Below are 25451 nucleotides of genomic sequence, written 5' to 3'. Positions count from 1 at the left end.
TCTAAGAGTACTGTTCCCCACGTACGTCCTACCACACTTTTTGATCTATACTAAAGCAAAACTGCTGAACATTAAATGAAAATAGACACCTTTATTTTCAGATCGGTCTGACTCTGCTTTACCACCTTATTGTAAAGATTGTGGTCACTAGCCAGCAGCCCCAGAAGGGCCCATAGAAGATTTATGGAAGATGCCACTTCACTAAAATAGTTCCAGAAGTACATCAGCTCTGGTAACTAGTTTTGGGAAGTTGGATAATTCTTGGAAGAATCCACTGGCCCTTTCTTGTCTGGGGCCAATGAACATGCCCTTTGAACAGCTGCAGTCCGTGCAGGTAACAGCGGTGAGGCCGCGTGGGGGGGATTTCGAGGAGACGATGCAGCGGGACAATTAATTATTTAATTTCCCCTCTGCCTCATCCCGCGAAATCCCCCCCCAAGCGGCCCCACTGCCCCACTGCTCTTACCTGCACGGACCGCGGCTGCCTTTGAAGCTGGTGTCACTGTGCAGCCATCATGGAGTGGGTTGAAGACATACTCAGATTGCCCCCAGGTGGATGCCTGTGCTCTCAGATTTATATTCTAATCTGCAAACGGCCTTAGAATATATATATATATATTTTTTTTTTTATTTAGCACCATTTAGACGCCTCTGTGTGCCCTCCAATTTTTTGGGGGGCTTGTATTGTGTTCCTCATGACACCCAACAATTACATTTTCCTGATCTGAGGTTAGTGAAATGTTTATAGACTTTCACCTAGAGTATATGACAACTGCTACAAAAAATATCTCGACGTGATAGCTAATCAGACCACCAGTGTCTGTGGATCATAAACTGGCTGATAAGAAAATTAGCTATTTTTATTGTTACCAGCCAGCTCTGCTCTCAAGAGGTGACTTTTAGCCGCACCCTGCACCCAGTATGTCACCTCAATTCCTTCTGGGTCACAATATACACTGACACTTCAGCAATGTCCAGGGAGTATGGCGCAGTAGATGTAGCCTTTGGTAACGCTTTGCATCCAGTACCCCATCTCAGTGTCCAGTAGACAAAGCCTTTGGCTGTGACCAGTGACTCTGAGGCACACAATGTTGCATTCAACTAGACACTATTCCCAGTCTCCCCACCAGAAATACTCATTAATTACTGCTTTTGCATGGGCCTATGGGTTTCTCCAACCCCCAGTATCAACTGTCCATGGTCCTTTTTTGGACTTTCACTTATCAATAATAACCTATGAGAAAAGTAAATGTGAACCCCCTATGAATGTGTTTCCTTGAGCAAACAGCACACATTAAAAGATTACATTTAAGATTATATATTCTGTTTTTGAGACGTAGTCCAAAAAATCGTCAAATATTGCACAAGTTATAAGGAATTTCCCAAAATGTTTTCATTTGTATGCAACACCACTATACAACTATATCAGCTTGTACTGGAACAGGACATGCCTTTGTGCAAAGTACATACTTGTACCAGACCAGAGTTTGTGTTGAAGATAGAAGCATGCTGTGGAGATTACGGCAATAGGGGAGAGAGCTACAATAAAGCCATTCACCCCATATTTTCTACAAATAACAGTTGTCTATTCTCCAGAGATTGTTTGAAAACTCATTTGCGAAATATAAACTATTTTTTTCACCCTTTTGGGCATCACCTCAATTCTCAAGAAGGGTAATGCACCGTCCCAGAGTTCTAAATCCGCATGATCAATTATTTGCTGACTTCACAGAAGTCTGTGAACATAATGCAACATCATCAAATGACAGATTAGGCCACATTTTTATCTGTGAATAGTCACTTAGATTTCTTGTCTATTCGTCTACCTAAAAGCGAGATATACCTAAACCAAACCCCAGGAAACCTACTTATCACTCTGTCATTAATTCAACAACATGTACAGAACACATAAGAAACTAGGCTCGGTACACCTGCCAAAGTTGGTGTCTTTACACCTAGTGCTTTATGTCTGTCGTTCACTGCATAAGAAAATAAAGAACTGTTTTGGAACCTCCTTTTCTATAGCTCTGCCCCCCCCCCCCCACTCCCCCGACCAAAGTTCATGAATTTTAAATGATCTAACAATTGTAAGTAACATTTTGGGAACATTTTGTGCACATTCGTCAAACAGAGCCAAAGATATTAGTAAAATGTTTCCTAAAACGACAGAATTACTGCCGTATTTTTAATATGTGTGTGCGTATGTGTATGTCTAATGCCATGAACAGTTAATATTATATTCTTAGTTATCATATATATAAACATTTTCACACAGAATGGACACATTTCATATTGTTGAGTGAATTGCATACAATCATACAATTGAAGAGAAATTTCCCAACAGTATGTGGTTGGTGGATTTCGAAAAAAAATCCAAAATGAGGAGTGCCTCTGTTTTACTATGTGTATATTAATGTTAAAGTTAAAACCTAAGTTTTGTTTGCTTCATAAGCACTATACTTACAAGTATATGCTAGATTCATTCCCTCCAATGTCAGGGGACTGCAGTTTCTGCACAAGAATGATTATTATGCCAACAAATAGCACAAAGTTGATCTGGAAAAAAAGACAGACAGAAAATAATCAGTCACTTTTTACTGGCTTTTCCCCATCATATGCATATTCGTTTTGTATTTAAAAGTTGAGGCCAATCAGTAAAACGGCTGTTGTTTGTTACTCCAAATGTATAGTCTATGGCGAAGAACAAATTGCTCAACAAGATATTTAAGGGGAATTACTTATTTATGCATTTGTTAAATAGCATACCTGTGTTTGGGCACGAATTTACCTGCTCAGTTGAAAATAATCTTTGTTAGTAGTTATAGTCAGTACCTAATCTGAGCTGGTGGTTTCCTGTACTGGGCACCCACACTAAGGCCCTAATTATGATGTCAGTCGGACGAGTGTTCTACTAACATCGTAGCGGAAATGGGAACGCCCGACAAGGAGTCGGCGGTCCCGCTTCCACTATTACAATGTGACCACATTCACGGCGGTCACAAAGTGTATTTTTTCTGTTGTGGCTTGTGCCGCAGGCTGCAGCACAAGCTGCAATGGAGAAAAAATACTTTTAAAACATCCATGCACTTTGTGGCAGGCATCATGTGGTGCGAACCACATGATGCATAGATGTTGGGGGGGCACCACAGGCCTCATAGCTGAGGCCACGGGGGGACGGGGACCTGTCGGGGCCTCCAAAATCCCTTTCTGACAGCCTTTCCATATTGGAAAGCCCAACATAATCCCGATGGCGGTGCCTGAACGGGCACCGCCTCCATTTGGGGATTATCTGTCCAACCGACGACCTGTGGGGCTCCTTGAGCCTGTCGGAAGTGCGGCGGAATTCCCCTGCATGTTTCCCTCCGACCGCTAAGACGGAAACCTATGATGTCCAGCGGAAAGCCTCAGACGAGCTTTTGGATGGCTTTCCGCCCAACATCATTATCAGGCCCTATGTTGTCAACACGAGCACTTATGACAATCTGCCACAAGGTGGCGATGTTTGTCTAATTTAGAGATGAGCACAACAGTTGTTTATTAATTCAATATACATTACAAATGATTAATACTTGCAGCCCGAGATATTCTCATTCTTTGAGGGGCTGAAATTGTCTACATTTTCATACTTGTAGGAGTGTGACGGCTAGTATCTGTGTTGGTACTGTCATTGGCTACGCTGGCAGAGGCAATGGGTGTTGCAAGCTACAGTGGCCTCCTTACGAGGGCCCTGTCACGTATCTTTTTACAAATTAACCACTGGTTTTAGTTACATATGTCATTATAGATATGAGGTTCTATATCCATTGTATTCTATCCAATACCTTGCATAAGGTACAGTTCATCATGTAGTTAATGAGCACACCCACGTCCTAATCCAGAACCATGGAAGAATGCCTCCTGGCTCTCTTTGTTAATTGTATACTTAATCATACTCTTTTTTTTTAATATATATATTTTTATTAGAGCAGGAGAGAACAACAAAAGCAATTATTTTACACATCATTTTACATATCAAATAACCCGACCAATAAACAATGCAAGCATGTTCTAAAAAAGAATTTCATATTAAAATTTCAAACAGCACTGATAAAGAATCAACCTCCCGCAATCCTCATCCTAGCCAAGCCAATTAGTTTACAAGTTTAGATTAACCACGGAAAGCAAATACAGTGACAAGTGCAATATACACAAATAAAGTGCAAAGTGCCATGTGCAAATCATTTTCACTCATATTTTACATTATCAGACTTGAGTCATGCAGCCATAGGGGACAAAGGAACGCCAAATAGCTCTAAATCTTATTACCGCTCCTACACGTTTGGCATAAGCCTCTTCAAGTTTATAAGTCTTAGTCAGCTTATTAAACCAATGTTCAATACTAGGTTGTATGCTGGTTCTCCAATTTTGCAGAACGAGTGATCTAGCAACTGCTATAGCAATTAATATAAAATATTGCTGATATTTTGTAAAACATTTCACTTCTGCTGAGGAGCCAAATAACACCAACATAGCTGACGGACAGATTTTTAGGGTTAAAATCCGAGATATTTCCTCAAAAACTCTTTTCCAGAAATTTTGTAAATCGTTACATTCAAAGAATATATGTAACCATCCCCCTTCCCCCTCTCTATTGTAGCGGAAACATTTATTTGGGCAGGTTAAAAACATTTTGGACAGTTTCAGAGGAGTAAAGTATAATAGCCATCTAGATAAAAAATTAATTCTTTTAAAGTTAGCGCCTCTGAGAGCTTTATTTGCTAAGTCATTTAACTTAGTCCACTCTTTAGTATTAAACTTGCAGCCTGTCTCTAAGTGAATTTTCTGCAGCTCTTTTGTCAAGACCTCTTCTGAATTGGCTTTCTGATGAAGTATCTGATACCAGGAGCCAACTCCTGCCAATTTATGTACTATCTGCCTGACGATTGGTCTTATTGTCTCATCTAGAATTGCATAGTTATTCTTAAGAAAATTAGATATTTGTGCAAAACTCAGGGCCAGTGCAGTATTCGGCGTATTGGCCTGAAGACAAACAGTCTCCCATGTAATTAAGGAATCTAAATTGTAAAAATCCCCCAACTGAAAGTATCCCTGTTCTTGCCATTTCTGACAAAGCCTACTGGAAAGTTTAAAACCTCCAGATGCTCCGTCCTGTAATGGGGTATATGCATGGAATAAAGGGATATTCCAAGCTTTAAAAAATTGCTGCAAAAATAACCTTATAACGTGTTTTTTTAGGAAGTTTTGCCAGGCGTAGGAAAGCCGGAAGTCCAATGGCACTTTCATTTAGCATATGTATCAATTTTTTTTTATCAAAAACAGAATTTTCCTTACCCAGTTGAGAAAACAAATCAAGTAAAGAAGCCTGATAATATGTTAAAAAGTGTGGGAGTGACAGTCCTCCTGAGGTTACATCAAGTTGTAGTATAGAAAGCCTAACCCTGGGTTGTTTATTATTCCATACAAACCTCCTTATTAATTGATCCAGCTCCTTAAAATAGTAACTTGGGATTTTCATGGGGAGGTTAATGAATAAAAACAAGAACAGTGGAAGTACCGTCATTTTAATCATTGATACTCTTCCCACCAAGGATAATTGCAGCAAAGACCAAATATCCAATAACGTTTGAACTTTAGTAAGCAGACCAACATAATTCATAAAAAACAATCGTGCGTAATCATTTGTAACATAAATTCCCAAATATCTAATTGAATTCGGGGGGCTTTAGATGGATGGTAGCTGGAAAATCTAAAGGAGTCGTATTAAATGCCAAAATTTCGTTTTTTGCATGATTAACTTTATATCCTCCAACTTGGGTAACATTTGAATTTCATCTAGTAGGTACTGTAAGTTATCTACCCCTGGCTTCAAATATAAAATAATATTGTCTGCATAAAGCTTGATTTTAGTCATTCCATCTATAGGATGGGCGATACTTATGTTCTTCCGGATCTTCTGCGCCAGGGGTTCGATAAACAGTGAGAATAAAAGAGGAGACAGCGGGCATCCGTGGCGGGTGCCTTGCTTAATAGTAACTTTGCCATTTACTAAGCCGTTGATCATAATTGTAGCTTCTGCACCTCTACATATTTTAATCAACATCTTTATAAGTTGTTGTGGAAAACCAAATTTTGATAAAATAAAAAATAACGCACTCCAATCCACCAAATCAAAAGCTGTTTCAGCATCCATCATCATAATCACCGCATCTGTCTGATTAATAAAAAATAATCAATGGCTTGCATTAAAAAATTAAGTATTTGATGCCATTAAACGTCCAGGAATAAAACCATTTTGATCACTATGAACCAGCTGTTGTGCACAGGGAGCAAACCTTTTAGCCCAAATTTTCATAAGAAATGTATAATCTGTATTTAACAGACTGATAGGACGGTAAGAACTTGGATCAGCAGGGTCCTTATCTTTTTTAGGAAAAACTATTACAACCGATTCCTTAAAACTCTTAGGAGTATCTATACCATCCTTAATTTCGTTAAACAATTCTACTAAAAAAGGAAGCAGTTCTACCTGAAATATCTTGTAAATTTCTACAGGAATCCTGTCTGCTCCACTAGCTTTGGCATTCGCCATACTCTTTAATACTACCTGTGCTTCAGGGATTCCAATTTGCGAACATAGTATGTTGGAGAATTGCTCTGATAACAAAGGTAGCTCCAATAAATCAAAATATCTCTCAAGATCTGCCTCATCGACTCCCTGCGTTGCTCCATAAATATGCTCAAAATGTGAACTAAACACCTCATCTATACCCTGCTTATCCTCAACTAAATGGCCGGTTGCTGGAATTATAATTTGAGAGATTAATTGTGCCACCTTCTGTGATTTCGTGGACCAAGCCAGAAATCTACCAATCTGCTGGCTCTCCTTGTATAATTTTTGTTGGTAGGCCCTACTACCTGCAATTTCCTCTGTTAAAAAAAAATCTTTCAGATTCTCCATTGCTGTGGCTACCTCCTTTTGCTGTGCCTTTATTATGGGCGCTGGGGAATCTGCAAGAATTACTTTTTGTCTCGCCTCTTCCACGACAGCTTGAAGTGTGGCAATCATGTATCTCCGTGAATTATTAATTCTTGCCTTATAGGAGATAACATGCCCTCTAAACGTGGCTTTAAAGGCTTCCCATACCGAAAATTATGGGGCCGTGTTTAAATTATTTTGAAAAACTCCTCTATAAACCGTCTTGTTTCTGTTAACCAGGTCATATCTTGTAAAAGAGTTTTATCAAATTGCCATCTAGGTGTGTTTTTCACGCTTTTATTTAACAATAAAGAAAAAGAGACTAGAGAATGATCTGAAAAAGAATTAGTTACACTTTCTACCGGCCCCTTATCAGCTGATTTATCGACAAAAAAAGAATCCAACCGTGAGGCTGATCAAAATCTGCCCGAATATCAGGTGTATTGCAAGAGAGTAGGGTTTGCTAATTTCCATGGATCGACCAAAGAAAAATCTCTTATTAGGCTGTTAATTATCTTTGCAGTTTTGGGTTTCAGTTGACGCTTTGCTTTATTCGAAGAGTCCAGAACTAAATTCTGGATAAAATTAAAGTCATCACCCAAAACTACAAAACCTTCCATGCTAATTACTAATTGGTAAATTTGAGTAAGTGCCGAAGTGTTGTCCTGAATAGGACCATAATAATTTCCAAATTCAGCATTGTTTCTTGCAGTTTAACCTTTACCCACAACCATCTGCCTTTCCCATCTCGTTGAACTTCTTTGACTTGCCAGTTAAGTGTATTTGCGATTAGAATCCCCACCCCTCGAACAGCTAAATTGGCAGAAGAAAAAAATGTCTGTGTATACCTTTTGGGAAATACTATTTTAGGATTATCAGATCTAAAATGAGTTTCGTGTAGAAACACAATCTCAGGAGAAAGAGACGTAACCCAGTTTAAGAAGGCCGCTCTTTTACGTGGGTTAAGTAATCCATTAGCATTACAGGATACAATTTTCACAGTCTGCATTTGAGCCATTTAACTATAGATTTGAACAATCCCATTTATGATAGCCTGCATCAAAAAACGAAAATTCTGTCAAATCAAACAGGCATTTTTGTTTTCCCTGCTCATTTTTCCCTACTTTTAAACACCCCCAAAACACCGCCAAACCCCACCACTCGATCACTTCCCTCCCCTGAAATGTGGTCTCAGCTAAGCCCACCAACCACATTTTCCCGTAACTCTCGCTATATGGGGCGCCTTGAACCTGCACCCTAGGTGAGCACCCCCACCTCCCAAACCCAGAAAAGACCTGGTGAAAAAAGTGGGGGAAAAAAAGGCCCTTTACACATTATGTATTATAGCTTGCATAAATTCAATTAATATCAATTAATTTCCCGGTAGAAATATCTCTCAGCGATTCCTGAGTTTCTTCCACCGGAGAGAGCATGTGAAATTTGCATTTAACCAGTACCCTTAATTTAGATTGTTGTGCGATGGACGCCTGAGCCCCTTGTGCTTTGAATAAAAACAGAAGCTTAACAAATTCTTTGCGTCTACGGGATGCTGTTGCCGACATGTCTAGAAAAAAACAACATTTGGTACCCTCATCAATAGCAAATTGTCTTTGTTGAATTGCCTTATTTTGCACCTTTTCCTTTATTCTATAATCAGAGAAATTTATTAAGATAGTATGAGGATATTTAGAGTTCGGTATAGGATGCGCCGGGACCCGATGTGCCCTGGTTATTGTCACATCTCCCGTAAAATTCGGAAGTACTTTTTGCTTAATAAATGTTTCAGCCCAGCACAAGGTATTACTACCATCTGTCCCCTCCGGGACTCCCACCATGCGGAGATTTGAACGGCGTGAATGATTTTCCAACTCTTCTACCTTAGTCTCTAAGGCGAGCTTATCTGCCGTTACCTCGTTGATTTTCTGTACTGTGGAGCTCATCTGGTCTTCCAAATGTGCTATTCTTGATTCTGCTTCCTCAAGCCTTGCAGGAGTGCCTGAGATGGACTCCTCAGTTTTTTCAAGCCTAAGATGGAGAATAGCTGTCTCTTGAGTCTGGAACTTTTTAATTTCCCTTATTTCCTCTAATATAAGGTTAAGCAGATCTTTTACGTCCATCTGTTGTAAGTTAACCCTAGAGGGTGTCAATTCCAGAATTTCTTGTGGCTTCTCTTGGTCATTTTTGTTCCCATTATTATTATCAGGCTGATCCAATAATATCTGGCCACTCTCCAAGAGTTCCTGTGCCTACTGCATACATTCAGGTTGCTGTTCTGAGCTGATTGTTACTGGGGGATTTTGCGGTAGTACACCCCCTGCTGCAGATTCAATCACCATGGAAGATGATGATGTATTCTCCCCTCTTATATTAGAAAAAACAGAAAATGCCGAAACCGGAGATGAAACCTCAGCAGGAGGAGAGATATGCAACTTTGCGAAGGAATCAATTGTTACTACCTCATCCAATGTTACAGGAAGGGATTCAATTGGCTCGAAAGAAGATAGAGTTGGAAAAGGCTGTACATTTTTTTTTTTTTTTACAAACAATGGAAAATCCTTACAATTTCTTATCTCAATTTTATTTGCTTGCATAAGGGACATAAGGGGCTTGCTAGATCCCTCAAGAACATTTCGGTTCTAGGATGACTTCTTCCTCCTCCTCATGTAATCCTTGTGTCACAATCATTTCTTCTATGGAACTTTCTGAACTTGAAATTAATCCAGAGCGATTTCCGGTGCCTAGGGCCTTTGCCTGGGCTGAAACTCCCTTAGCCAGCATATTGCGTTTTTTAGTCTTTGATCCTGTTACTGTCTCCACCCTGGCCACCACATTCGTCTGTCTTAAGTGCCTTCCCATTGTGCGTCAAAATCTTTTGACTTTTCTTGAATGTATCAACGTTTAATTGAGTTATTTGTTATAAGGCTGCGGCCTTTATTTAAGCCTCCGTTACCTAGCTGCACACTGCCCCTGCTCCCGTGCTACAGTTCTGCATATTGAGACATTATTATTTTTTTCAAATACAGAGAGGGCCGTCTGCCTATGCCGCTTATTCCAACTAAGGGAAAAAGAACGACCACCACTGTCGACGGGTCTAGTGCAGATCACTGGAGCGTGATAGTATAGTATTAAGACTAGCCGCTGCTCACCTCATTAATCACCATTCATCACCTTCCACAGTGGCGTGATCCACTATCAGTCCTTAATCATGTCCGTTGAATGCCACACCGAGCTCTCAGCAGGTACTCCCCACTTTGTTATGCACCTAACTAGGAGCTCAAATCAGCTGGATAAACAACAAGTCAGCACTCAGCAGAGCAAAGCAACCAGGGCAGCCAGTAGCAGCCTGTGAGAACTCCTAATTCATGCACCACAGCCGGAACTGCAGCCGCAAAAGCATCAGGGGACACGAAAACATAAGCCTCAAGCAGCCTCAGGCAGCAGCTGCCATCAAAATTGCACGCTGAGCGTCCGGGAAAAGGCAGCAGGTGAAGATATTAAGGCCGTCTGGACATCTCTCCTGTTTCGCCGAAGATTACCCCTGGCCGTGTTAGACACAGGCACCGGCACCAAACTGTCCCGGCGAACAGACGAGGTCATCCGCTGCAGATCTCCTTCCAGCCTCATTTCACGCTCTCAGCGCGCCGACACCACCGCCATTACTATCGCCCTCGCCATCACCGAGTCTGCCACAGTCTCCTCCTCTGGGGGGTGGGGTCACACGCACCTGAGCTACGGAGAGGTAGGAATCTCAATGCTCAGTTCTATACTTAATCATATTCATTGGAGTGTTACAACAAACATTAGAAAAAGCTGACAATGTCTCTTTTTTGGAATGGTTGGTAAGATTAATGATAGTGGTAGCCAGAGGCAATCACATTTTAGCAGGTGATTAATGCTGGGATGCCTCAACACGTTTCACAGCTATATTGCCACTTTACACCACATGGCTATAACAATGATGTAGGAAGGTGAAGTATTATGTGGTGATGCTAGTTAGACTTCACTATCTAATACTCTCACAATACCCCAAAGAGAAGCATGTGGATTTACAATAATAAAGCATTATTTCAGTCCTTGTAGAGAGGAAAAGAGCAGTCAGACTTAACTAGAGGAAAATCTGTTAAGCATTTTAGAGTACCAACATGGACGATAAGTAATTGACATGACTCGAAAGAAATCCGACACCAATTTATAAAAATAAAGCAGATTTGTATCTTAATTTAGACAGCAAAATGAACAAAATCAGATACATATAACTAGTATTATGGATTTTAGAAGAAAACATAATCAAAGCAATTCACTACTGCAGAATTTGCAGAACTTCTGTATCACAGTCAACAGCAAAAGGTGGTAGTGACAATCGGTCACTTGCAGGTCGTTGAGTGGAACCCAAGGAGTGTAAAAGGGATGTGGGTCCCAGGACAAAGCCAAGTCAGTTCAATTTTACCTGGGTGGAGTAGCCCAGGTAGAGAGTTGTCCTGGTTGTCCATGGTGCTGAAGCCGGAACAGCAGTAGAGCTGGTTTTATGACTTGCACAATGCTGGTGGGGAACAGGGTGTGAAAAGTCAACAACGGAGAACCTGCTGGTGTCGGCTGAAAGCTTTGTGGAGTTCCCTCAAGGTGCAGAGTCGAGTAAAGGGGGTGAGTGCCGGACTGGCAACCAACAAGCCTTGGAAGCAGTAAGCACAGTGGAAAGTTAAATCAACATCCAGAGGTCTTGTGGAACATGGTAGCCACCTGAAACTTAGTGGTGGTCATTACTACGTTTCAAAGCAAACACAAAGAGATGATGGCTGGAGTGCTGAAACTTTTCAAACGCTCACCCCCAGTCACAGATCTGGGTTGAATCCATCATCGTTCTTTAGCTCACTTCGCCTCCTCAGTTCAGACCCAGCTATATTGAATGGAATGGAAAGACATTTGTAGTGCGCATTGCTACCCGGAAGCGTCCCAGCGCTAATAACTGACACGGGGGAGACAGAGGGCTACAGAGTCTAAGGGAAAAGCATGGTCTTTAATTGTTTCCGAAAAGACAGATGGTCCGGGATTATGCGAAGATGGAGAGGTAAGGAATTCCAGAGTTTGGAAGCATTATAGGAAAAAAGCCTACCACCACACCTAGACCTCTTTATCCTAGGGATCTCTGCCAGGTACAGATCATCTGATCGAAGATTCAGGTTGGCTTTATATGGACAAATCATGGTAGAAATGATAGGTGGGCCAAGTCCCCGCCTTGCCTTATGTACTAAGCACAAGGCCTTGAACCTAACCCGTTCCTGAACCGGAAGCCAGTGGAGGGCACGGAGGGCGGGTTTGGCGGAGAGTCTATTAGTGGTTCCCATCAGGAGTCTCGCAGCACTGTTTTGTACTGATTGGAGTTTTGTGACTGCGGAGATGGGGGCGTCCAGATACAAAGTGTTTCCATAGTCCAGTCTCGTGAGTATTAAGGATTGGATCAGTACTTTCCTGACCTCCAAGGAAAGGAGGGGCAGGACCTTTTCAGGCCATTCTAAGAAGGCCATTGCAGAGAGCTGCCGTTTTTCTGGCCTGAGTCCTAAGGCTCAGGTCCTGGTCCAGCCATACACCAAGGCTCTTAATTTCTGCTTTCGGGACTGGAGCTGGGCCCATGCTAGGGGGCCACATCAAGCTAGGATTGAAACTGAGAGTGTTGCCCAGAATCATGATTTCAGTTTTTCCTCCGTTAAGCTTGAGCTGGGAGGTGTCCATCCAGCTCGAGATGTCATTTAAGCAGGACTAGAGGGCATGGGTTGTTAAATCTGCTTGATTGAGCCCAACCACCAATTGTGTGCCATCGGCCTAAGTGATTATCCGGATTCCATAGGGGGCTACAATGGCTGCTAGGGGGGACATATAGACATTAAAAAGGGTAGGACTGAGTGATGAGCCCTGTGGCACACCACTCAGAAGACGGGTGGGTGTGGATACAATGTTTCCTTCAAAGACCTGAAAGGTTCTCCCCTCCAGAAAGGAGGTTCGCCAGCGGAGGGCAGTGCCATCCACTCCTATACGCATGAGTCACCGCATCAGAACCAAGTGATTCACCGTGTCAAATGCGGCACTCGGGTCCAGGAGTAGCATGGCTGCTGAACCTCCTGAGTTCAGAATTCTCCTACTTTCCTCTATTACTGCCAGTAAAGCGGTTTGGGAGGGATGGAGCAGGTCATGACTTTCAAGAAACTTCTAAAGAGATCGGTTAATGTGTTTCTCAGTTACCTTGCTTATGGCAGGCAAAAGGGATATGGGGCGATAGTTGCCCAGTTCTACCGGGTCCAGATTAGGCTTTTTAAGTAGCGCTTTAACTTTCGTCCCTTTCCATTTGGTGAGGACTATTCCAGAGGCCAGTGAAGCATTGATCAAGTTTATCACATTGGGGGCTATTATTGGGGTGACCTGTTTCAAAATGTTTAGTGGCGCTGGGTCAGTGGGAGAGCCACTCTTTACCGTATCCAACAGGGAACTGAAAGTTTCCTGGGACACGGGAGGGAAGACCTCAAAGATGTGTTCAGGGGGGGTCTGCGGGGGGAAGGGATTCCAGGATATGCTGGACTTTAGTGTTAAAAAAACTTAGCCAGTTTGTTGCATCGTTTACCAGAGGTGTCGGGGGCCGTTGTCAGGGAGGGAGCTTTAAGTCATTTTTTTATAATGTTAAATGTTTCTTTGGGTGAGTTAGATGCTGCTAAAATTCTATTCTCATAGTAGGAGGCTTGAGCTTTTCTTAATTCAACTTTGTAGGCAAGAATGGCTAGCCTATAATCTTGTTTTTTTGAAGGAAGGAAATCTTTCCTCCAATGTCTTTCCTTCACTTTACATTGCTGTTTTAAGGTGCGCAGTTCTGGCGAGAACCATTGGGCGTTGTGAGGCCCCACCATTTTTTTAATCTTGATCTTTGGGAGGACAGCATTGAGAGACTCCTCTATCCAGTCGAGAAAATCTTCATTAGCTTTGACCGGGTAAGGATTTAAGCTGGGTTTGGTCCTTTTGACTAGGGGGAGCTTGTTCCAAGGGCGGCCGAAGGTCCAGGAGGGTTGCGTCCTGGATCTGGTAGTCTGAGGCAACCAAAGAAAGTTTATCAGGAAATGATCTGTCCATGGTAGTGGAGTAGGGTCAGTTCCCTTGAGGTCAGTTAGACTAGAGAATACCTGGTCAAGGAGGTGTCCTTTGGCATGAGTAGTTTGGCTAACATTTTGGGAGAGTTGAAGAGAAGACAGATCCCTGGTCAGCTCGCAAGCATTAAAAGCTTGCGGTCATCTAAGTGGAGGTTAAAGTCACTAAGAATCATGAAATTACCCGCCACACAGGCTAGGTTTATCGTGGCCTTGAGTAGAGATTTATTAAACGCCCCTTTTGACCCTGGAGGGCGATAGATCAGGATGCCTGTAATCGCGAGAAGTGGGGAAAATTCAATGGAGAAATGGACATTCTCGCAGTCTTCAAGAGGGTTGCCCAGGAGACGGCAGGTGAGCTGTTCCTTATGCACAATGGCAATCCCACTTCCTCTGCCGGTAAAACGGTCACATCTTTGAAGCACCAAACCAGGGGGGAGTGCTTGCGCAGTGTCTGGCTCTGAGGTAGGTGTGAGCCAAGTCTCTGTGAGGAAAAGTACGTCTGGGTCATGGTCTCTGAGAAGCATCCAGATCTCTGCCGTGTGTTTTGGCAGGGATCTGCAATTGAGAAGTAGCATTCTAAATTCATCCTTAAGGGAGTTATAATCTGGCCTGTGTGTGGTAAGGACATGCTTGCATCTTGGGCAGTGAATAGGGAATTTGTCAGGGTGGAAAACCTGGCCACACTTACTTCCTAGGGCGCCATTGAGTGTCCAGAGCTGAGCTGGGCTGAACGATGCAGGGGTCCTGGCCCCTGGGCCCGGTCAGGTGCGGATGAGCGCAGACAGGCTTGCCTTAGGCGCGCCTTCGGCCAGTCTGATTAATAAAAAATAATCAATGGCTTGCATTAAAAAATTAAGTATTTGATGCCATTAAACGTCCAGGAATAAAACCATTTTGATCACTATGAACCAGCTGTTGTGCACAGGGAGCAAACCTTTTAGCCCAAATTTTCATAAGAAATGTATAATCTGTATTTAACAGACTGATAGGACGGTAAGAACTTGGATCAGCAGGGTCCTTATCTTTTTTAGGAAAAACTATTACAACCGATTCCTTAAAACTCTTAGGAGTATCTATACCATCCTTAATTTCGTTAAACAATTCTACTAAAAAAGGAAGCAGTTCTACCTGAAATATCTTGTAAATTTCTACAGGAATCCTGTCTGCTCCACTAGCTTTGGCATTCGCCATACTCTTTAATACTACCTGTGCTTCAGGGATTCCAATTTGCGAACATAGTATGTTGGAGAATTGCTCTGATAACAAAGGTAGCTCCAATAAATCAAAATATCTCTCAAGATCTGCCTCATCGACTCCCTGCGTTGCTCCATAAATATGCTCAAAATGTGAACTAAACACCTCATCTATACCCTGCTTATCCTCAACTAAATGGCCGGTTGCTGGAATTATAATTTGAGAGATTAATTGTGCCACCTTCTGTGATTTCGTGGACCAAGCCAGAAATCTACCAATCTGCTGGCTCTCCTTGTATAATTTTTGTTGGTAGGCCCTACTACCTGCAATTTCCTCTGTTAAAAAAAAATCTTTCAGATTCTCCATTGCTGTGGCTACCTCCTTTTGCTGTGCCTTTATTATGGGCGCTGGGGAATCTGCAAGAATTACTTTTTGTCTCGCCTCTTCCACGACAGCTTGAAGTGTGGCAATCATGTATCTCCGTGAATTATTAATTCTTGCCTTATAGGAGATAACATGCCCTCTAAACGTGGTTTTAAAGGCTTCCCATACTGAAAATTATGGGGCCGTGTTTAAATTATTTTGAAAAACTCCTCTATAAACCGTCTTGTTTCTGTTAACCAGGTCATATCTTGTAAAAGAGTTTTATCAAATTGCCATCTAGGTCTGTTTTTCACGCTTTTATTTAACAATAAAGAAAAAGAGACTAGAGAATGATCTGAAAAAGAATTAGTTACACTTTCTACCGGCCCCTTATCAGCTGATTTATCGACAAAAAAAGAATCCAACCGTGAGGCTGATCAAAATCTGCCCGAATATCAGGTGTATTGCAAGAGAGTAGGGTTTGCTAATTTCCATGGATCGACCAAAGAAAAATCTCTTATTAGGCTGTTAATTATCTTTGCAGTTTTGGGTTTCAGTTGACGCTTTGCTTTATTCGAAGAGTCCAGAACTAAATTCTGGATAAAATTAAAGTCATCACCCAAAACTACAAAACCTTCCATGCTAATTACTAATTGGTAAATTTGAGTAAGTGCCGAAGTGTTGTCCTGAATAGGATCATAATAATTTACCAAATTCAGCATTGTTTCTTGCAGTTTAACCTTTACCCACAACCATCTGCCTTTCCCATCTCGTTGAACTTCTTTGACTTGCCAGTTAAGTGTATTTGCGATTAGAATCCCCACCCCTCGAACAGCTAAATTGGCAGAAGAAAAAAATGTCTGTGTATACCTTTTGGGAAATACTATTTTAGGATTATCAGATCTAAAATGAGTTTCGTGTAGAAACACAATCTCAGGAGAAAGAGACGTAACCCAGTTTAAGAAGGCCGCTCTTTTACGTGGGTTAAGTAATCCATTAGCATTACAGGATACAATTTTCACAGTCTGCATTTGAGCCATTTAACTATAGATTTGAACAATCCCATTTATGATAGCCTGCATCAAAAAACGAAAATTCTGTCAAATCAAACAGGCATTTTTGTTTTCCCTGCTCATTTTTCCCTACTTTTAAACACCCCCAAAACACCGCCAAACCCCACCACTCGATCACTTCCCTCCCCTGAAATGTGGTCTCAGCTAAGCCCACCAACCACATTTTCCCGTAACTCTCGCTATATGGGGCGCCTTGAACCTGCACCCTAGGTGAGCACCCCCACCTCCCAAACCCAGAAAAGACCTGGTGAAAAAAGTGGGGGAAAAAAAGGCCCTTTACACATTATGTATTATAGCTTGCATAAATTCAATCAATATCAATTAATTTCCCGGTAGAAATATCTCTCAGCGATTCCTGAGTTTCTTCCACCGGAGAGAGCATGTGAAATTTGCACTTAACCAGTACCCTTAATTTAGATTGTTGTGCGATGGACGCCTGAGCCCCTTGTGCTTTGAATAAAAACAGAAGCTTAACAAATTCTTTGCGTCTACGGGATGCTGTTGCCGACATGTCTGGAAAAAAACAACATTTGGTACCCTCATCAATAGCAAATTGTCTTTGTTGAATTGCCTTATTTTGCACCTTTTCCTTTATTCTATAATCAGAGAAATTTATTAAGATAGTATGAGGATATTTAGAGTTCGGTATAGGATGCGCCGGGACCCGATGGGCCCTGGTTATTGTCAAATCTCCCGTAAAATTCGGAAGTACTTTTTGCTTAATAAATGTTTCAGCCCAGCACAAGGTATTAGTACCATCTGTCCCCTCCGGGACTCCCACCATGCGGAGATTTGAACGGCGTGAATGATTTTCCAACTCTTCTACCTTAGTCTCTAAGGCGAGCTTATCTGCCGTTACCTCGTTGATTTTCTGTACTGTGGAGCTCATCTGGTCTTCCATATGTGCTATTCTTGATTCTGCTTCCTCAAGCCTTGCAGGAGTGCCTGAGATGGACTCCTCAGTTTTTTCAAGCCTAAGATGGAGAATAGCTGTCTCTTGTGTCTGGAACTTTTTAATTTCCCTTATTTCCTCTAATATAAGGTTAAGCAGATCTTTTACGTCCATCTGTTGTAAGTTAACCCTAGAGGGTGTCAATTCCAGATTTTCTTGTGGCTTCTCTTGGTCATTTTTGTTCCCATTATTATTATCAGGCTGATCCAATAATATCTGGCCACTCTCCAAGAGTTCCTGTGCCTACTGCATACATTCAGGTTGCTGTTCTGAGCTGATTGTTACTGGGGGATTTTGCGGTAGTACACCCCCTGCTGCAGATTCAATCACCATGGAAGATGATGATGTATTCTCCCCTCTTATATTAGAAAAAACAGAAAATGCCGAAACCGGAGATGAAACCTCAGCAGGAGGAGAGATATGCAACTTTGCGATGGAATCAATTGTTACTACCTCATCCAATGTTACAGGAAGGGATTCAATTGGCTCGAAAGAAGATAGAGTTGGAAAAGGCTGTACATTTTTTTTTTTTTACAAACAATGGAAAATCCTTACAATTTCTTATCTCAATTTTATTTGCTTGCATAAGGGACATAAGGGGCTTGCTAGATCCCTCAAGAACATTTTGGTTCTAGGATGACTTCTTCCTCCTCCTCATGTAATCCTTGTGTCACAATCATCTCTTCTATGGAACTTTCTGAACTTGAAATTAATCCAGAGCGATTTCCGGTGCCTAGGGCCTTTGCCTGGGCTGAAACTCCCTTAGCCAGCATATTGCGTTTTTTAGCCTTTGATCCTGTTACTGTCTCCACCCTGGCCACCACATTCGTCTGTCTTAAGTGCCTTCCCATTGTGCGTCAAAATCTTTTGACTTTGCTTGAATGTATCAACGTCTAATTGAGTTATTTGTTATAAGGCTGCTGCCTTTATTTAAGCCTCCGTTACCTAGCTGCACACTGCCCCTGCTCCCGTGCTACAGTTCTGCATATTGAGACATTATTATTTTTTTCAAATACAGAGAGGGCCGTCTGCCTATGCCGCTTATTCCAACTAAGGGAAAAAGAACGACCACCACTGTCGACGGGTCTAGTGCAGATCACTGGAGCGTGATAGTATAGTATTAAGACTAGCCGCTGCTCACCTCATTAATCACCATTCATCACCTTCCACAGTGGCGTGATCCACTATCAGTCCTTAATCATGTCCGTTGAATGCCACACCGAGCTCTCAGCAGGTACTCCCCACTTTGTTATGCACCTAACTAGGAGCTCAAATCAGCTGGATAAGCAACAAGTCAGCACTCAGCAGAGCAAAGCAACCAGGGCAGCCAGTAGCAGCCTGTGAGAACTCCTAATTCATGCACCACAGCCGGAACTGCAGCCGCAAAAGCATCAGGGGACACGAAAACATAAGCCTCAAGCAGCCTCAGGCAGCAGCTGCCGTCAAAATTGCACGCTGAGCGTCCGGGAAAAGGCACCAGGTGAAGATATTAAGGCCGTCTGGACATCTCTCCTGTTTCGCCGAAGATTACCCCCGGCCGTGTTAGACACAGGCACCGGCACCAAACTGTCCCGGCGAACAGACGAGGTCATCAGCTGCAGATCTCCTTCCAGCCTCATTTCACGCTCTCAGCGCGCCGACACCACCGCCATTACTATCGCCCTCGCCATCACCGAGTCTGCCACAGTCTCCTCCTCTGGGGGGTGGGGTCACACGCACCTGAGCTACGGAGAGGTAGGAATCTCAATGCTCAGTTCTATACTTAATCATATTCATTGGAGTGTTACAACAAACATTAGAAAAAGCTGACAATGTCTCTTTTTTGGAATGGTTGGTAAGATTAATGATAGTGGTAGCCAGAGGCAATCACATTTTAGCAGGTGATTAATGCTGGGATGCCTCACGCGTTTCACAGCTATATTGCCACTTTACACCACATGGCTATAACAATGATGTAGGAAGGTGAAGTATTATGTGGTGATGCTAGTTAGACTTCACTATCTAATACTCTCACAATACCCCAAAGAGAAGCATGTGGATTTACAATAATAAAGCATTATTTCAGTCCTTGTAGAGAGGAAAAGAGCAGTCAGACTTAACTAGAGGAAAATCTGTTAAGCATTTTAGAGTACCAACATGGACGATAAGTAATTGACATGACTCGAAAGAAATCCGACACCAATTTATAAAAATAAAGCAGATTTGTATCTTAATTTAGACAGCAAAATGAACAAAATCAGATACATATAACTAGTATTATGGATTTTAGAAGAAAACATAATCAAAGCAATTCACTACTGCAGAATTTGCAGAACTTCTGTATCACAGTCAACAGCAAAAGGTGGTAGTGACAATCGGTCACTTGCAGGTCGTTGAGTGGAACCCAAGGAGTGTAAAAGGGATGTGGGTCCCAGGACAAAGCCAAGTCAGTTCAATTTTACCTGGGTGGAGTAGCCCAGGTAGAGAGTTGTCCTGGTTGTCCATGGTGCTGAAGCCGGAACAGCAGTAGAGCTGGTTTTATGACTTGCACAATGCTGGTGGGGAACAGGGTGTGAAAAGTCAACAACGGAGAACCTGCTGGTGTCGGCTGAAAGCTTTGTGGAGTTCCCTCAAGGTGCAGAGTCGAGTAAAGGGGGTGAGTGCCGGACTGGCAACCAACAAGCCTTGGAAGCAGTAAGCACAGTGGAAAGTTAAATCAACATCCAGAGGTCTTGTGGAACATGGTAGCCACCTGAAACTTAGTGGTGGTCATTACTACGTTTCAAAGCAAACACAAAGAGATGATGGCTGGAGTGCTGAAACTTTTCAAACGCTCACCCCCAGTCACAGATCTGGGTTGAATCCATCATCGTTCTTTAGCTCACTTCGCCTCCTCAGTTCAGACCCAGCTATATTGAATGGAATGGAAAGACATTTGTAGTGCGCATTGCTACCCGGAAGCGTCCCAGCGCTAATAACTGACACGGGGGAGACAGAGGGCTACAGAGTCTAAGGGAAAAGCATGGTCTTTAATTGTTTCCGAAAAGACAGATGGTCCGGGATTATGCGAAGATGGAGAGGTAAGGAATTCCAGAGTTTGGAAGCATTATAGGAAAAAAGCCTACCACCACACCTAGACCTCTTTATCCTAGGGATCTCTGCCAGGTACAGATCATCTGATCGAAGATTCAGGTTGGCTTTATATGGACAAATCATGGTAGAAATGATAGGTGGGCCAAGTCCCCGCCTTGCCTTATGTACTAAGCACAAGGCCTTGAACCTAACCCGTTCCTGAACCGGAAGCCAGTGGAGGGCACGGAGGGCGGGTTTGGCGGAGAGTCTATTAGTGGTTCCCATCAGGAGTCTCGCAGCACTGTTTTGTACTGATTGGAGTTTTGTGACTGCGGAGATGGGGGCGTCCAGATACAAAGTGTTTCCATAGTCCAGTCTCGTGAGTATTAAGGATTGGATCAGTACTTTCCTGACCTCCAAGGAAAGGAGGGGCAGGACCTTTTCAGGCCATTCTAAGAAGGCCATTGCAGAGAGCTGCCGTTTTTCTGGCCTGAGTCCTAAGGCTCAGGTCCTGGTCCAGCCATACACCAAGGCTCTTAATTTCTGCTTTCGGGACTGGAGCTGGGCCCATGCTAGGGGGCCACATCAAGCTAGGATTGAAACTGAGAGTGTTGCCCAGAATCATGATTTCAGTTTTTCCTCCGTTAAGCTTGAGCTGGGAGGTGTCCATCCAGCTCGAGATGTCATTTAAGCAGGACTAGAGGGCATGGGTTGTTAAATCTGCTTGATTGAGCCCAACCACCAATTGTGTGCCATCGGCCTAAGTGATTATCCGGATTCCATAGGGGGCTACAATGGCTGCTAGGGGGGACATATAGACATTAAAAAGGGTAGGACTGAGTGATGAGCCCTGTGGCACACCACTCAGAAGACGGGTGGGTGTGGATACAATGTTTCCTTCAAAGACCTGAAAGGTTCTCCCCTCCAGAAAGGAGGTTCGCCAGCGGAGGGCAGTGCCATCCACTCCTATACGCATGAGTCACCGCATCAGAACCAAGTGATTCACCGTGTCAAATGCGGCACTCGGGTCCAGGAGTAGCATGGCTGCTGAACCTCCTGAGTTCAGAATTCTCCTACTTTCCTCTATTACTGCCAGTAAAGCGGTTTGGGAGGGATGGAGCAGGTCATGACTTTCAAGAAACTTCTAAAGAGATCGGTTAATGTGTTTCTCAGTTACCTTGCTTATGGCAGGCAAAAGGGATATGGGGCGATAGTTGCCCAGTTCTACCGGGTCCAGATTAGGCTTTTTAAGTAGCGCTTTAACTTTCGTCCCTTTCCATTTGGTGAGGACTATTCCAGAGGCCAGTGAAGCATTGATCAAGTTTATCACATTGGGGGCTATTATTGGGGTGACCTGTTTCAAAATGTTTAGTGGCGCTGGGTCAGTGGGAGAGCCACTCTTTACCGTATCCAACAGGGAACTGAAAGTTTCCTGGGACACGGGAGGGAAGACCTCAAAGATGTGTTCAGGGGGGGTCTGCGGGGGGAAGGGATTCCAGGATATGCTGGACTTTAGTGTTAAAAAAACTTAGCCAGTTTGTTGCATCGTTTACCAGAGGTGTCGGGGGCCGTTGTCAGGGAGGGAGCTTTAAGTCATTTTTTTATAATGTTAAATGTTTCTTTGGGTGAGTTAGATGCTGCTAAAATTCTATTCTCATAGTAGGAGGCTTGAGCTTTTCTTAATTCAACTTTGTAGGCAAGAATGGCTAGCCTATAATCTTGTTTTTTTGAAGGAAGGAAATCTTTCCTCCAATGTCTTTCCTTCACTTTACATTGCTGTTTTAAGGTGCGCAGTTCTGGCGAGAACCATTGGGCGTTGTGAGGCCCCACCATTTTTTTAATCTTGATCTTTGGGAGGACAGCATTGAGAGACTCCTCTATCCAGTCGAGAAAATCTTCATTAGCTTTGACCGGGTAAGGATTTAAGCTGGGTTTGGTCCTTTTGACTAGGGGGAGCTTGTTCCAAGGGCGGCCGAAGGTCCAGGAGGGTTGCGTCCTGGATCTGGTAGTCTGAGGCAACCAAAGAAAGTTTATCAGGAAATGATCTGTCCATGGTAGTGGAGTAGGGTCAGTTCCCTTGAGGTCAGTTAGACTAGAGAATACCTGGTCAAGGAGGTGTCCTTTGGCATGAGTAGTTTGGCTAACATTTTGGGAGAGTTGAAGAGAAGACAGATCCCTGGTCAGCTCGCAAGCATTAAAAGCTTGCGGTCATCTAAGTGGAGGTTAAAGTCACTAAGAATCATGAAATTACCCGCCACACAGGCTAGGTTTATCGTGGCCTTGAGTAGAGATTTATTAAACGCCCCTTTTGACCCTGGAGGGCGATAGATCAGGATGCCTGTAATCGCGAGAAGTGGGGAAAATTCAATGGAGAAATGGACATTCTCGCAGTCTTCAAGAGGGTTGCCCAGGAGACGGCAGGTGAGCTGTTCCTTATGCACAATGGCAATCCCACTTCCTCTGCCGGTAAAACGGTCACATCTTTGAAGCACCAAACCAGGGGGGAGTGCTTGCGCAGTGTCTGGCTCTGAGGTAGGTGTGAGCCAAGTCTCTGTGAGGAAAAGTACGTCTGGGTCATGGTCTCTGAGAAGCATCCAGATCTCTGCCGTGTGTTTTGGCAGGGATCTGCAATTGAGAAGTAGCATTCTAAATTCATCCTTAAGGGAGTTATAATCTGGCCTGTGTGTGGTAAGGACATGCTTGCATCTTGGGCAGTGAATAGGGAATTTGTCAGGGTGGAAAACCTGGCCACACTTACTTCCTAGGGCGCCATTGAGTGTCCAGAGCTGAGCTGGGCTGAACGATGCAGGGGTCCTGGCCCCTGGGCCCGGTCGGGTGCGGATGAGCGCAGACAGGCTTGCCTTAGGCGCGCCTTCGGCGTGCCAGCGGCGCGTCCGCAATGCGCATTATATGTGACTCGCGCTGCACTGGGTCCAGCAACTAGACCGCTGACCCGGTGCTGCCAAATGCGGAAGTGCAGATGTGAAGAAACTGCCCCAGGACCGTTTTAGAGCATTGAACACAGCTCTAATCCCCCCACACAGTAAAATCAAATGATTGAAATCCAATGATTAAATGAGTTTTAAAACACAGCTCTAATCCCCCCACACAGTAAAATCCAATGATTAAATGAGTTTTAAAACAAGTAAAATTGTTCTTCCAGCAAGGTTTCAAGCGTAAACAACACTGACCTGCAGCAACACTCGAACGCGAGTGCTCTGCTTCTGGCACCGTGTCAATATGCAACCATCCTAGATGCTTGTTTCCAGTCCAGGGAGGAACTGGCTTGGCTGGACTGTTCCCATGAGGCACAGGGTCAAGACTGATTTGCATATGGCTGGGTTCAAACTGGAATGGCATGGTGAGCAAAAAAACTACGGATCTATGCCCAGATCTCAGTAATGGATCGAATGTATGACATTGTTCTGCATTCTGTCCATCAACTGTTGTTTTTGCATTTGTCACCCCGGGAGGGACGGGTATGCCCAGACGTGGGTCCCGTGCTCTCCATGCCACTGGAATCAAGCTATCCAGGCAGAAGAGGGGTGAAACCCTGAAACCGGTCCTAGGATGCTTGTTTCCAGTCCAGGCAGGGCCTGGCTTGGCAGTTCGGGCTGGACAGTTCCCATGAGGCACAGGGTCAAGACTGATTTGCATATGGCTGGGTTCAAACTGGAATGGCATGGTGAGCAAAACAATGATGGATTTAGGCCCAGATCTCTGTTCTGGGGTGAATGTATGACATTGTTCTGCATTCTGTCCATCAACTGTTGTTTTTGCATTTGTCATCCAGAGTGGGATGGGTATGCCCAGACCTGGGTCCCGTGCTCTCCATGCCACTGGAATCAAGCTATCCTGGCTGAAGAGGGTTGAAACCCCGAAACCGGTCCTAGGATGCTTGATTCCAGTCCAGGAAGGACCTGGCTTGGCAGTTCGGGCTGGACTGTTCCCCTTAGGCACAGGGTCAAGACTGATTTCAATATGGCTGGGTTTAAACTGGAATGGCATGCTGAGCAAACAAACGATGGATTTACGCCTAGATCTCTGTACTGGGGTGAATGTATGACATTGTTCTGCATTCTGTCCATCAACTGTTGTTTTTGCATTTGTCACCCCAAGTGGTACGGGTATATCAAGACATGGGTCCCGTGCTCTCCATGCCACTGGAATCAAACTATGCTGGCTGAAGAGGGGTGAAACCCCGAAACCGGTCCTAGGATGCTTGTTTCCAGCCCAGGGAGGACCTGGCTTGGCAGTTCGGGTTGGACTGTTCCCATGAGGCACAGTGTCAAGACTGATTGGCATATGGCTAGGTTAAAACTGGAATGGCATGGTGAGCAAAAAAACGATGGATTTAGGCCCAGATCTATGTACTGGGGTGAATGTATGACATTGTTCTGCATTCTGTCCATCAACTGTTGTTTTTGCATTACTACGTTTCCACAATGCATTGAACCATCTACTTCTGGGTGACCCCTCAGAGGGTCCGATGGCCAGTGATTCTTCAGTTCTGGTGCATTATTTTTACTTGCAGATGCAGGGTTCTCGTGCCACTAGTCCAAGGGAGTCGGGTGATGCCTTTGGCTCTCAAAGGGAGCCCTCTGTCTGGGGGAGGAGCCCTGTTTGTGCAGGTTCAGGAAACCATCTACAAGTGCAGAGTATCATGCCTTTGATTTGTGCAGCTCCTGTGGCCACAGACACGGGTCTCTTCTTTT

At 43.6% G+C, this 25451-nt stretch overlaps 1 protein-coding gene across 4 annotated transcripts in view; it reads right to left on the bottom strand.

Annotated features, from left to right (window-relative positions):
• Nucleotides 1–25451, bottom strand: part of ADCYAP1R1 (ADCYAP receptor type I) — an 808856-nt gene that overhangs the window by 115034 nt on the left and 668371 nt on the right. For all 4 annotated transcript variants that reach the window (XM_085628890.1, XM_085628887.1, XM_085628888.1 and 1 more), the window contains exon 12: nucleotides 2465–2556. In XM_085628890.1, coding sequence (XP_085485016.1) covers nucleotides 2465–2556 — 92 coding nt within the window. The remainder of the gene's footprint in view (nucleotides 1–2464; nucleotides 2557–25451) is intronic.

The sequence above is a fragment of the Triturus cristatus genome, chromosome 10 (genome assembly GCF_964204655.1).
Source record: "Triturus cristatus chromosome 10, aTriCri1.1, whole genome shotgun sequence".
Classification (NCBI taxonomy): domain Eukaryota; kingdom Metazoa; phylum Chordata; class Amphibia; order Caudata; family Salamandridae; genus Triturus; species Triturus cristatus.
Note: the sequence above shows the minus strand (reverse complement) of the source record. Positions and strands in the feature narration are given on the sequence as shown.